Below are 13240 nucleotides of genomic sequence, written 5' to 3'. Positions count from 1 at the left end.
AGAGTGAAAAAGAGCTGAGTCATCACAAAGATGCTGTTACAAGCATGTAGCTTTTGATTTTCATTTTCGTTGAAGCACCCTTACTGATTGGTTGCTCTCTTCTCAACATTCTCCAGCATTTAGAACCTTTTAGGGGAGCATCCTCTTCTTTTTTTTCAGAGTGAGGAGATGACTTGTTTGTATGGAAGAAGCAAATATTCCCAGACAGTAGATTCTAGGGTGTCTATCTCAGGGACAGTTTATGCACCCAGAATCTCTTTGGCAATACGTAGTTACCCACTCCCCGAATTAGAGCTATATTACAGAGTTTTGTATCTTGATGATTGATTTTTCCGACGACATTGATAAAGCGATGGTGTATAGTTTTTCTCCTTGTTCTTTTCAGTTTACAGTGTGTCAGTAGATATTCAGAGGAATCATCTCAGAGCCTACAAAGTGAAAAAAGTAATGAAGATACTTAATACTGCTTTTTCCCATGTGAGGAAAGGGTACAATGTGCATGGGTTTTCTATCCAAATGCAGATAAATTAAGTAAGCTTAAATGTTTTATGAAAAATAAAATTATTTTGCAGCCCTGTTGATTTAAAAATAACAATAATCAGTTCTTAAACAACTGACAAGCATGTCAGGTGCTTTATTGCAGTAAATATCAATAGAGAAAGCCAGACGAGGAAACAGATTCAGGAACATACTGGAGAACATTGCTTCAGTAGTACGGTGACCTTGCTCCTAAGATTGCTTTTGTGTATTTTACTCACAGTGTCAGCTGCTAAACAATAACAGGGACTTGATAGTTTTGGTAAGTGTTTGGAAGTAATGGGATGTTCACAGAGTTAAGGAGGGCTTTGTGACTCCCACTTGGTGCTGGGTGGAGTCTGTTTCATTTGGGTTTCCTTTCTTCTACAGGTCTGTCCTATTTCGTTGTTTCACATGTTTTGACATGAAGAGTTCTTTTGGTCAGTTACTTGTTCCCATTCTAGCTACTTCAGCAATTCTTATTGTTATTTTTTTCTGTTTTCTTACAGACAATGTCTGTGCTGTTTCAAGGAGTACAAACATTTGGAGATCTTTAACCAAGTAGTATGTGCGCTTATTAACTTAGTGATTGCCCAAGTTCAAGCTCTGCGGGACCAGCTCTGTAAACATTGCACTATTAATATAGATTCAACATGGCAAGATCAGAGTAATCATGCTGATGAGCCCCTGAATGTAGAAAGAGAGTCTCACGAAGAAGAAAATGGAGAACGGCAAAAATTTATAGAGAAAAAATTAGATTCTTCAAGAACTTGTATCCTGACAGAGGAGGAGTCTGCAAAGAACACTGATGCTTTTAGCTTATGGAGCACTGATGAGAAGGAAAAGTTGTTGCTGTGTGTGGCAAAAATCTTTCAGATTCAGTTTCCTCTGTACACTGCTTATAAGCATAATACTCATCCCACAATAGAGGTATATCTTATCTTTACTTGTATACTTAATTATTTTGTGATAGGTTTTTTGTTCTCATTAATGAGTAGACTGTGTGTGTTTGATAGTTGCTTTCACACAGGATGGGCAAATTCAGCTCTCCTGTTGACTTCAGTAGAACTTTTCAGAGAAACTTTTAAAATGACACATACTCTTACACTTTCTTTAAAATATGCTTAATTGTTATAGGTAATATATTGATAAGTGTTGGATGGAACTGTACACTGAATTATTGTACTGTTTAAATAACAGGAAGTCAAAAAGGGGACTATAGCGAAGCCTTTCTTCCTGAAGGTAACCTATTAATAGTTTACTAATTTATTTTCATTACAAACTATGGTTCTAGAAGCAAAGCTTCGTAAACTAAACTTTGTGCAAAAACCCAAATTTACTTGTCAGAACAGATGTTTAATTGACTGGAATAATTGAGCTCTACACAAGTAGCTTTCTTCTGTGATGCTGATTTTTCTCTGTGGTATTTGTTAAGAGTGCCATTTACAATTTGCATTTTTTTTTAAAAAAAAAAGCAAAAGTTTTCAAAAATCCTGCAATGTTTAAATGACAGTTTCTGAAAGAAATATGATGGTGTTAGCATTTCCTAGTTGAACCAGTATAGTTCTTAGAAAGTTTGGATTTTGATCCAGCTTGTGGTAGTCAAATAACAAATAAACAGTTCTTTTACAATACTTGCATGCAAAGGAGATGAATATTTAGCTATATAAAAAAGATTCTAGCCAACAAACTTTTGAGAAAGTTAAAGTGGAGAATTAAATAACTACCATTTATCCAGTCCTCTTTTGTTATTTATTTAGAAAATTTTGAGAGTTCTGTTGGAGCTCTGAGTGGTTAAGTTTGCTTTTTAAACTTAAGTCCAAAAGGAGAAGATACCAAGTCATATATAGTATTTTTGGTTATGCATGTGAAGATGGTCACAAGATATAAGCAGTTCTTGTTGAATGAATCCTGCCATATCTGAAAATAAATCTAGTTAAAACTCACAACATAGCGGATTTTTTGGGTGCGCTGGATTTTGGATTCTTGTCTTATTCCAAAACATATGGGCATAAGGTTAACAGAAGTTGTTTCACAAATATATGTGTATAGAAAAGTGAGGTAAAGTTAGGATTTGTGGATTTCAGGATTCCCGTCATTCATTTTGGCCTGCCTTTTAACCTTTCACCATATGTAAAGAAATCTGTAGTTCAGCCTCTGCAGGTCGGGACTGTAGAGGGTAGATCTATCTTGTCAGTTAAAAAAAAATAAAAATCAATGACTGCTTAAGTGATTTATCTTATGTACTCCTGCGGGACGCCTACTGAAACTAACTTCAGAGAAATACGCAGTGAACAGTTCTGGAACAGCTTTTCTGTCTGTAAGCACACTTGCTTCTTTTAAATAACAAATTAATGGGGTTTTTTTCCCTTTCAATTTCATTTACAAATGATAAAAAGAAAATCTCAAAGTGCCTGGTGGGATTTCTTTTTCACTTAATGTGCAGCCATAAAGTGATTTGGACACAGATTTGCTGTACTGTGAGTGGCTATCTAGACATGGTAGTATGTATCATATCTATATCATACTAGTATATCTAATATGAATCATTGAATATATTCATTAACTATCCTAAAAACATAACTTAAAGGGAAGCTGAGAAAAAAAAAAAAAAACGTGTTCCTGAGGTACAGACAAGTGAAGGAAAAGTTTTTTACTTTTCAGCTACACTTCTTGTGTTTCCAGATATGGATTCTGGAGGTGTGCTGGGCTGCATTATTTGCTGTGTACCTTTTTCCTTTTTTGGGGGAGACATTTTTGTTCACATTTAAAAGGTCCCAGCATCAATCATTTTTCTTACAACTGAGATTTTCTGTATTTAGCAAACACTAGGGTTCTGTTACTCTATCCTACAATATTAGCTATTTTAATATCAAAGCTTTCTGCTGCCATGCGTAACTCATTTACTGAGATTTAAAATCTAATTTTGGATTTCAGTCTAGAGCATGTCTTGGTGGGATTGAGACAAGTTGTTAGTCCCAGTAATGGGAGCACTTTTAGGTTTAAATCAGGCTTGAACTCAGTCCTCAACAGATCATAAAATAAAAAATCCTGGTTTTAAGTGTATGATCTCAGATCCTTGAACAGACCATATCTGCCAGGAATTTGTTAGGAGAAGCTGATATAGCTCTCCCTGTAAGCATTTAATTTTCCAGGGAAAAAGGGAAATTTCCTGATGCAAAGCAGATTCTAATGTCTATTCTAACTGACTTAAGAAATTTCTTACTGTGGATTCCTGAGATGAATTTACAGAATTTCATTGAGTCATCGCATCCCCTAAGGTTTCACTTTGCCTAGAAATGACCAATTAGGCTGTCACCTAAAAATTTCCAATGTAAGGCTTTCACACAGTGTTATTACCTTTTGGTAACGATTAGCGGTCAATATTACTGTTAGCCTTTGCTCTGCATACACCTCCCAGATCTTTGTCCTTAATGACAGCAAACAAGTCTTGAAGTCTAATCCTTTTACCAGGTGCGTGCCAAAGCCATTTTACACTTGATCATCCAGTAGAGGAGAAAACAATTCATGGGAAAGTAGGAGGTTTTCTCTAGTTTGGGAATTCAGGAAGTTGGATGAAAACAAACAGCAAAGCAAAGTTTGTTGGTAGTCAAAAGGGCATCGGCCTATATATGATCCTGTAGATTCTCTCCTTAAATTATATGGGTTCAAAATTATTTTTGTCCCTTAAAACATTTCTAAGGTGAGAGAGTGAGGACTGTGGAAGTGTGATTGGTTGCTGGAAGGGCTGTGTACTCTTGACAGCAGAAGCTACCTTGAACAAGTAGCCTTGCAGAGAGCAGTGGTGTTACAGATATATGCTCTATATGAGGACAGTGATGCTACATCATGTGGAAGTAAATCAAGCATATTGGCAAGTATATAGTCTTGACCTGTGTAGAATGAATATGAGTGTGCAGAGACAGAGTGTTTGTCACAACTTTTCTTGGACATGAGAAGCCTAATGAAAAATGGCTTTCTAGTAAGTTTGGATTTCTAAAACAGTGAAATTACTTGCAGTCAGTTAGAGGTCAGCCCACTTCAGGACATAAATACTGAAAAAAATCTGTGAATATAAGGTATGGAATGGAAACACACCATTTGTTTCTGTTGAATTTAGCAATATTTTTGGTGCTCAGAGGGGGAGGTCTTTGTGTCTATTTTTCATTTTAAACAAGAGTAACTTGATATTTCTATAAATATATATTTGGGTGTTTTGAGAAATGTTCATACTTCAGAATTAGTTAATTTCTTTTTTTAGTGTATGGGATAGCTTTTAAGAGATCTTGTGTACAGGGTAGTTTAAGACTGTATGCCCTATTGTTTTCATACTGTGTGCAGCAAGTGTAGTGACTAGAACAGACACTTAAGAGGAAAAAATAAAATATAAAAAATGGAGGCTCTTAAAATCCTGTAGAGAAAGAGTCTACAATGTAGAGTGCACTCCTGAACTGTCTCAGAAGGAACCATGGATCTGAAGGGAGTTATGCAACCATTTACCAGTTCTTGATAGACAAGGAAAGAGGAAAAAAGTCAGTTGTTTAGGTGTCTGTAGCTGTACAGTCCCTGATTCTTTGGAATCTGGGTATCTCTGCTGCTCCTTTTCAAGTAAATACTTTCTTGGAAGATATCCCTAATTAATTGGCCTCCACCAAGATTGTGTCAGATTTCAGCTAAGTACATTTTATCTGAAGTAATGGATTTTAACGCTGTATTAGATTCCCATGAGGAATGCTCTTATTTCCTTATAAACTTGGTCTTGGGGAATTCTCTGTCTCTGTTCTGTTTGACATCTGCAAGAGCAGAAGTCACATTTCCAGACTCATTCTCTCAACTGCAACACTTTTAGTAAGCTTTGCAGGACTCATGTAGCAGACCTCCATGAGTTTTTGGTCTCTGTATTCTAAGAACTGTAGTTCTCTCCACAAGATTATCTCTTTTATTCAAGAAAACTAATGAATTTTCTCACACTGTTTCTGCAGTTTTCATGAGCAGAGTCCTGAACACCTTTTCTTGCTACTTGAAAACATACCACCTACTGGCTTCAAGGCTGTTTTAAAAATAACTGTTAGAGTATCACGAGTTCAGGCATGACTTAGAGTTCAGCAGAATAGAAAAGAAAATAAATGCTTAGCTATAATATGAACATACTGAATAACTCAAAATGTTTGTATCACATCTAATCCATCCAAAATTATGTGCTTCCAGCATCCTCTGGTATGGTTTTAAAAAAACTCCTACACAGCTATTTTAAAAATATTCAGGAAACTTTATTTAAAACTTTATGTTAAACTTATATCTGATTTGTGAATATAAGAACTGGGTGTTTGGCATGGAGGGAAGCAAAGAAGATGGTGTGCTGTAACTACCTGCAAGTAGCCACGGCAATGTTGTGGCTTAACAGTCGTTTTTCATATCTTCAGTGCCCTTGTGCCTCCAGCCATATGCAGGATACACACAATATGTGATACAACCCTAAAAATACAATTCCTGCTTTATACTGCCCAACAAGTGGATGTTGTGAACATTAAAAAGAAAAGCTGTTTTGCCAAACCCCTTTCAGTTGAGTACTTCTAGAAAGCAGATTACTTTTTGCAGTGAATAGCTAACAAATTGATGGGGTGATACAATTCTTCCCCCTATTTCGTTAGCTTAATCCTGTAAAGAGTGTTAGACACTTATTTTATATGATGGGGCTTGTTACATATAAAATAATATAGTAGTTGAAGTTCAAGAACTTTAATATTCTGGTGGGAATTAATAATTCAATGGTTTAGCCCCTTAAATCATTAAATGTAAGACTCTAGAACATCCTACATTTAATCTAAATTCAGATGTTTAGATATATGTCTCATGTTCATGCAAGAATTGCGTTCAAAAGTACCTAGAATTGCATTCAAAAGTACCTAGATTGGTTTGGTTCTGGAGTTTTCAAGCTGGTGTGCAGCCAGCATGCCAGACTATCCCCTCCACGGTATTCCTGTTGAAAAATTGGTGATCTGAAGGGGGGGGATTGAAGAATGATCTGTTAATCCAGCCATTGAGAGCCACTGCTGAGATGTTATCAGAAGTATATTTGTGTACTTGTACATACATTTTAACAAAGGTAAAATGGTGAACTGGAAAAATATATTTTGCAGTGTAAAAGTGGAGTAAATATTGAGCTTCTGTCTTGCTCTAAATATTTGTTGTTTTCTGTTAGTTGACCATAGTATCTGTTAATGGTCAGTTGTTTTCTGCTCTATAAACGTGTTTTTACTGCTTCAGTTAATTTTCTTTTTTTCTTTTTAAACAGGATATTTCTGCTCAAGAAAGCAATATATTAGGGGCGTTCTGTGATATGAATGTAAGTTGTCCATTTTTAAATACGTGCATGTTCCCTAGAAACTTACAATAGCCTCTTTATAGATTTGTGTTAATGTAGCTTTTGAATTTCTTGTGTATCTGAATGGATCTAGTATTAATGTTCAAAATTTTTTTAAAATATTTCTAGGATGTAGAAGTACCATTGCACTTGCTTCGTTACGTTTGTCTGTTTTGTGGAAAAAATGGCCTTTCCCTCATGAAGGATTGTTTTGAATATGGTACCCCTGAGACACTGCCATTTCTTATAGCACATGCATTTATCACAGTGGTATCTAATGTAAGTATCATCTTTAAATTGTTTAATGTTAAACATAAGAAGTAAAACAACTGAAGTCTGGAAGAATTCTGTAGGACCAGGGAGGGAAAAAAACACTGTAAGATTTTCCTTGTTAGGAATGTGAGGTTTGTGGATTCGCTGAACATTTCATCATCCAAACCCTATACATCTTCTGTAAGCACACAAGTGGTTTTGCAAGTTTATACCTAGATATGAAGATTGTAACAGGCTGAGAAAACACTTTTAAGAATGTTGTCTGTCAGAGGTCATTTCTGTCTCTGAAATTGTTTCATGCAAATGTTTTAAGCTTCTTCAGGCTATATTAACTTATTACCTATTTCCTATAAAGAACAAGGGAACAGCCTTTGGATTTCTTTTTCTTCTCAATTTCCTGTGATTTTATATCTTTATACACATTTGCAGCATAGAGGTAACTATCTTTTATTTTTGCTTAGTATCAGAATACATATCCTCATCATTTCTTCTCATCATTTCTCCATTTTGAAATTGTGATTTTTGACTAGCAGAATTACAAATTCATTTTAGTGGAGATTCAAAGGAGATTGGTGATAGAAATAAAAACCAGTCTCTGAGTAAGGACGTACGAAGACTGAGTGTAATGTGAGAATGTGAAGTCATGACCTGTCTTGTGGATGTTACATATGGACAAAAAGGAAAACAATGGTTTGTTGCACCTTTTATGAAGTGAGTTTAATATAGTTTTGGCATAAATTGCAATTTTAAATGCTTAAAATCAGATCCTTCTTTCCATGCATTTTTCCCTCCTTCCTTGTTACTGTTACTGACCAGCCAGGATGATGATCTAGATAAGGATTGGAATATGTTTGAATAGAGGGAACCAGCAACTGAAATAAATCTAGTGTTGGTGGTCTGTATCACTCACGATCCTTTCAGTGTAATGGTTCTTAACTTGTACGTCAGAGAACAAATGAGTAAGGCCATGATATGTTCCGTTTTTGTAAGCTCGACCCGGAGGATTGTGCAGGACCTCTGCATGTTAAATTGTGGAGATACATTATCGTCTGTCTCTTTCTATATGATCTGATGAGATTTCAGGTGATAATCTGATGAATTCTTCATCTCTAGCTGTTGTCAGTGCAGCCTGCAGTCTTCATCAAACCATCTGCTGAAAATGGCTGGTCTTGTAGGTTATTCTGGTTTAGAAGTAACTTTCTGTGATGGAACCAATCGTTTATTTGTTTTGTCTGATTTTTGGTTTTTTTTTGTGAGAGTGGGCAAAACTGTTCTGAACAGTGAGCAGCAGCCCCCCATTGCACCAGTGTTTTTTTCAACAAGCATTCTGCCCAGAAATCCCATTTCCTAGATATCCAATTCCAGTGTGTGTTCATGAGCTGCATCTGCCTTTCTTCTTTGTTCTTTTTTGAGGTCTTTATTTTTCTCTATGTAAATTATTTCCTTTATTCTTAGTGATGTCCCCTAACCCAAAATACCTCTCAGCAAAGTTTATCCTTTCAAATAATAATTTAGCAACTTTGCGTTTATCTTTTGTTCTAGTAGGTAATACATGTAGCTGTCTCTTGCAGCTATTGTAAATGAATGCTATGGTTAAACATGCCAGGTAAAATTAAATTCAACCCAAACAGTAACCAGTACAAGTAATGTTTCTTCAGCATCTTCCAGTGTTGTATCTTTAACCATTGAACTAGAATCTTTCTTTTGAATGCTGTTTGGCTGGGCTGGCAAGGGTGTGTGAGTTTGAGGAAAACTTTTTTAAAAAAAAATCTTTGGATTTCATCTGTCAGCTCAGTACAGAAAGTGTAAGAAAATGTTTTATGTGTAATGTGCTTTATTCATCCCCTTTCTGCATTTTTGCTGTCACTCAGTGTACTTGTCAGCAGTGCTTCTGACTTTCAAATGCAGTATGTTTATTAGTTCCAAATTAGGCAGCTAACTTTTTTGACTTGCTGATATCAAAAACCCAATTATTGTTCTCTACTTCTATAATGGTGCATAAGCTTCTGTTTTGGATGTAGTGTTTCTCTTTCCCTGTTTATTTTTATATCATTTCACTATATAATTCATATAACTTAGGTAAATATAAATAATTTAATAGAAGTTTCTGAGTGTCTGTGAAATGATACACCACACTACAAAACTCAAAAAGAAGCATTCACAAAACTATTTTTTGTGAACAAAATATTGGTGATCTCAGTAAAAACTCTGCTAATCTGACTTGGTTTTACCATGCATTTGTGTTTATGGGATTTATAGATAGTGTGAGATTTATGGATATGACCCTATCAATAGCAGCTCAGTGAACAGCTCTGCAATGTCAACTATTAAGTGGTTTATGACATGTAAAGCCAGAACTGTAGTGTACAGTAACTCTTAAATACATTTTCACAGTTGTACTAACTCTTGAGAATGGCAATTAAGTAGCTGTTACTGTAAAGACTTCTAGAAATACCCATGCTGGAATTAAAAATCTGTGAGATTAATGAGTTGTTTAGCTACTATCTTAAATGTTTCAAAAATATTTTTGGAAAGATTCTAGTGTGGATGAACCAATCAATTTCTCATTAAAAAGTTAGGCTTAGGAGGAAGCTTCAAGAAGTAGAATAGGGGAAGTTGGAAATAGTAAAGTGAAGTCAAAGAAATAATTTCCTAACAACCAGTAACATTCAGCTTTTAGTAAAGGCTGCCTGGTGTTGTGGAAACCATTTGCTCTGTTTCTTCCATGAAGGAAGGTGAATATCTCATTAAGTGCACTCCACGGGTGCACATAAGAGAACACTGGTACCACAAATTAGTGAAGTCTGTGGGAAACTGAGCTACTTGTTTGTGATTACTCCTCTCTCCTTTATATAGAGGACATTAACATTATTGAAAAAGATGTTTCCTTTAATTTTTTTATCCAGCAAATCTCGTTTGAGTGAATGTCTTTGTCAGACAAGCTGATGTTTGTAGTAACAAACCAGCAAATGTAATATAATGCAATTTACTTCGCACAGGGAGTTGTCTAGTTGGCACTCTTGGTTTTTCTCCAGCTCACGTCTCTGCAAGATGCTTTCTTAGCAACCTGTATTGTGGTAGGACTAACTGTTCCTCTTTAGGATATTTCTTTTCTGCCTTTTTTAGTTAAATACTTGGTTTCCCTTTCTTCCAGCATGTCATATTCTTGTGATATTTGCTCAGTCTAACTACCTGATGTTGTGTTGGTGTCCTTAAAAAAAAACTATCAGACGCAGAGAAATCAGTGACCTACAGCTTGTACTGTGGAGGGTTTAAACCTCCCTGAAAAAGCCTGTCATGACTTCATTCTGCACTGTCATGTCAGTTTTGTAGATGTTGTGAAGGAATAACTGCCCTCTCAGTGGAGATGAATTAATTGAAATCATGCTGATGGTTTCCAAAATGTTGGTTTAATTTTACTGTATGAAACTTCAAAACTGAAGTTAGAGGTGAAAACTGTTGAGAGGTGCACTGCCTTTTGGAAATGAATTGCCCATGATAAAGAGCAAATAATAAAACCCCCAAACCTCTGAAGCTTGAGAACAGAACAGATGCAGTAAATACCTTGTCTTAAAAGCAGGTAGAAGAAAAAAAAAAGTACGATGAAAGTTGTGGATTTTTAATGTTATTTTGTGACATTTTATTTCAATAATTCAGTATATTTATGTTCGATTTCATGATGAAAATTACATTTTCAACATGAGAAATTACCCATTCAGTTCTGAGGATGAAGGTTGTATGCAATGCAAGTATACAGATGAATGAAATGGCATTAAAAGACTGAATTAATACAGAGGGAAAATTACTACGAGCAATGAAAACTATAAAAATAAACTTACAAAAACATTTCCTACTTCTGTTTCACAAAGCAATGTATTTGATTTTGTGTTTCATACTGCATATGAAAAAGAGCACATTGTCTTAAAAAACAAACTGTGTAAATACAATAGTATCTTTGTAATCCTTGCAGTTCTTTGTCAAAATGTTACTTAATTCCTGTTTCTAAAGTAACCATCTAGTTAAACTTTCTATCTTTGGGATGGTAGCATTTTTCTGTCTTTTTGACTGCCAGTTGGATCAGAGGCTTATTCCAAATGTGGCTTTTCTTACAATGTGAAGATTTGGCTTGTTTATCTTGCAAAGTAGGTTAGTATTGTTCCTGTGTAGTGTTAGTTGCATTGAAAAAGTAAGTCAGAATTTATTTATTTTTTTTTTTTTTTTTTCAGAATGGACTCCAAAAACTATTTGGTTAATTCCAGAAATTTTTAAAATAAATGCTAGTGATACAGTTTTACTACAGCCTAATATTTTTCTTTCCCTGCAAGAAGGAGAATTTAGATGTTTCTGCATAGAGTTTTCCAAAATCCTGCTGAGAATTTAGTCCTTAGCCAGAATTTATTGCATCAGTTGCAAAGATTAAACATTCTTTTAAGAATAAACATGGCGATGTAAATTGACATGACAGCCTTGAGTGACTGATGGTGTTGGCTATTCACAAGATTTGTGTGTGCACATGATTAAAATTATGTGGGTAGTAGTAACAGCTGCTAATGTTTCATCTGTGCTAGATCCCTTACCTGGCACGTAGTTGTCTTTCTGTAACAGGTTTAACAGGCTCAGCATTCCTTTTTGAAATGCACATGGAACTTCTGACTTTGCCTGTGTAAGTAGTTTGGTTGGTCTCTTGTCCTCACAGCGGTGCTAAATAGCTGTTTCAGGGGGTTTTTCTCGGCATACATTTTCTTCCTGCATACAATTTTGCAAAGGTGGTAAAGGCAGTATGGTAAATATGGGAATGCAAATATGGTAGTAGAAAAACTGTGCTTAATCACTGGTTATAAAACATAATTTTATTTTATAGGATATCTAAGCCCTAAGAAACTAAACATCAACACAAGTCAAATAATTTTACTTGATTTAGGAGAGATTTGCAAGGAACAGAAAGAGTGGTATAATTTTCTTGTAGACTTTAAAAGAAACCCCACAGGGTTGAGTAGTAGTTTTTCCTACTGAAGAAACTACAGAAAATAGAAAAATGAGACATCTGGGCAGTATGATACTATTTATACAAAGTTTGCATTTTCCAATTGACTAGAAGAAAAGATGCAACTCCTAAGGCATAGAAGTATTCCTCAGTTAACAGTTTTGAAAATTAGAAAAATAAGAAGTTGAAAGAATTGAAGTTGAATGAAAACCAACAACAAAGCCTTTTTTAAAGTGGGGTTGCACGTGCAAATGTACCAGCAATATTTCATTTTTTACCATTCTCATTAAATGTCATTAATGAAATTTTTATCTATTTATGTTTTTGCATTATAGATCAGAATATGGCTACACATCCCTGCTGTCATGCAGCACATTATACCCTTTAGGACTTATGTTATCAGGTAAATTTTTAATTTAAGAATTTTTCTTGTGGGACTTTTTGACAGCACCTATTTATGATTTCAGCTGATACCTTTTTAATTGTTCAAGTTGTTGCTCTGACTGTATCATTTCAACAAGGAGAGTGAAGGTAATGTTTAGAGTTAGTTTGGGCAGCTGATTAGATCTATCTGATTTCAGTATTAATCAGATCAATCTTGTTAATAGAATTTTTAGTGTGACAACCGGCCCCATTCTGACATGTTGTGTCAGGTTCAATTGTAATACAGTTTCACGTACTACAGGATCATAGAATTTTACATAAAATTTGCAGTGAGACGATGTAAGTAGAAGAGCAATATGTAGTCATTGAGGTTTCACATACTGAGTTTCACTGAGTTTTAACACTGCTTCACATTCTGATGTTCTGTATTTCCAGCTGGCAGGAACTGAAGTGTGATCAAAAGTCTACTCGCGCTTTTATGTATCTAAATATATCCAGTCCCAAAGATTTTCTTTATATCAAGCTGCCTATCATGAAAACCACTTTCAAATTAAAGTACTTATATTTAATTATACAAGCAATTTATTTTTATTGGGTTTCTGCAGACAACAGAAAAAAATCAATGAGCTTCTGATGCTATTATCTTGTGTATGAGTATCTACCTGGAGGTGGAGGGGTGTGGTCACTAATGTTCCTTCCAGTGGCCCAACATTAAACTT

General features: G+C 35.1%; 1 protein-coding gene across 7 annotated transcripts in view; it reads left to right on the top strand.

The window, feature by feature from the left end:
- The window catches only part of USP34 (ubiquitin specific peptidase 34), a 138781-nt gene that overhangs the window by 20562 nt on the left and 104979 nt on the right, over positions 1–13240 (top strand). For 6 of the 7 annotated variants that reach the window (XM_074910564.1, XM_074910481.1, XM_074910832.1 and 3 more), the window contains exons 3-6: positions 1026–1446; positions 6812–6862; positions 7010–7159; positions 12473–12540. In XM_074910564.1, coding sequence (XP_074766665.1) covers positions 1026–1446; positions 6812–6862; positions 7010–7159; positions 12473–12540 — 690 coding nt within the window. Of the gene's footprint in view, positions 1–1025; positions 1447–6811; positions 6863–7009; positions 7160–12472; positions 12541–13240 lie in introns of those variants that run through there. The other variant, XM_074910917.1, reaches the window with a different exon arrangement.

The sequence above is a fragment of the Athene noctua genome, chromosome 1, assembly GCF_965140245.1.
Source record: "Athene noctua chromosome 1, bAthNoc1.hap1.1, whole genome shotgun sequence".
Classification (NCBI taxonomy): Eukaryota; Metazoa; Chordata; class Aves; order Strigiformes; family Strigidae; genus Athene; species Athene noctua.
Note: the sequence above shows the minus strand (reverse complement) of the source record. Positions and strands in the feature narration are given on the sequence as shown.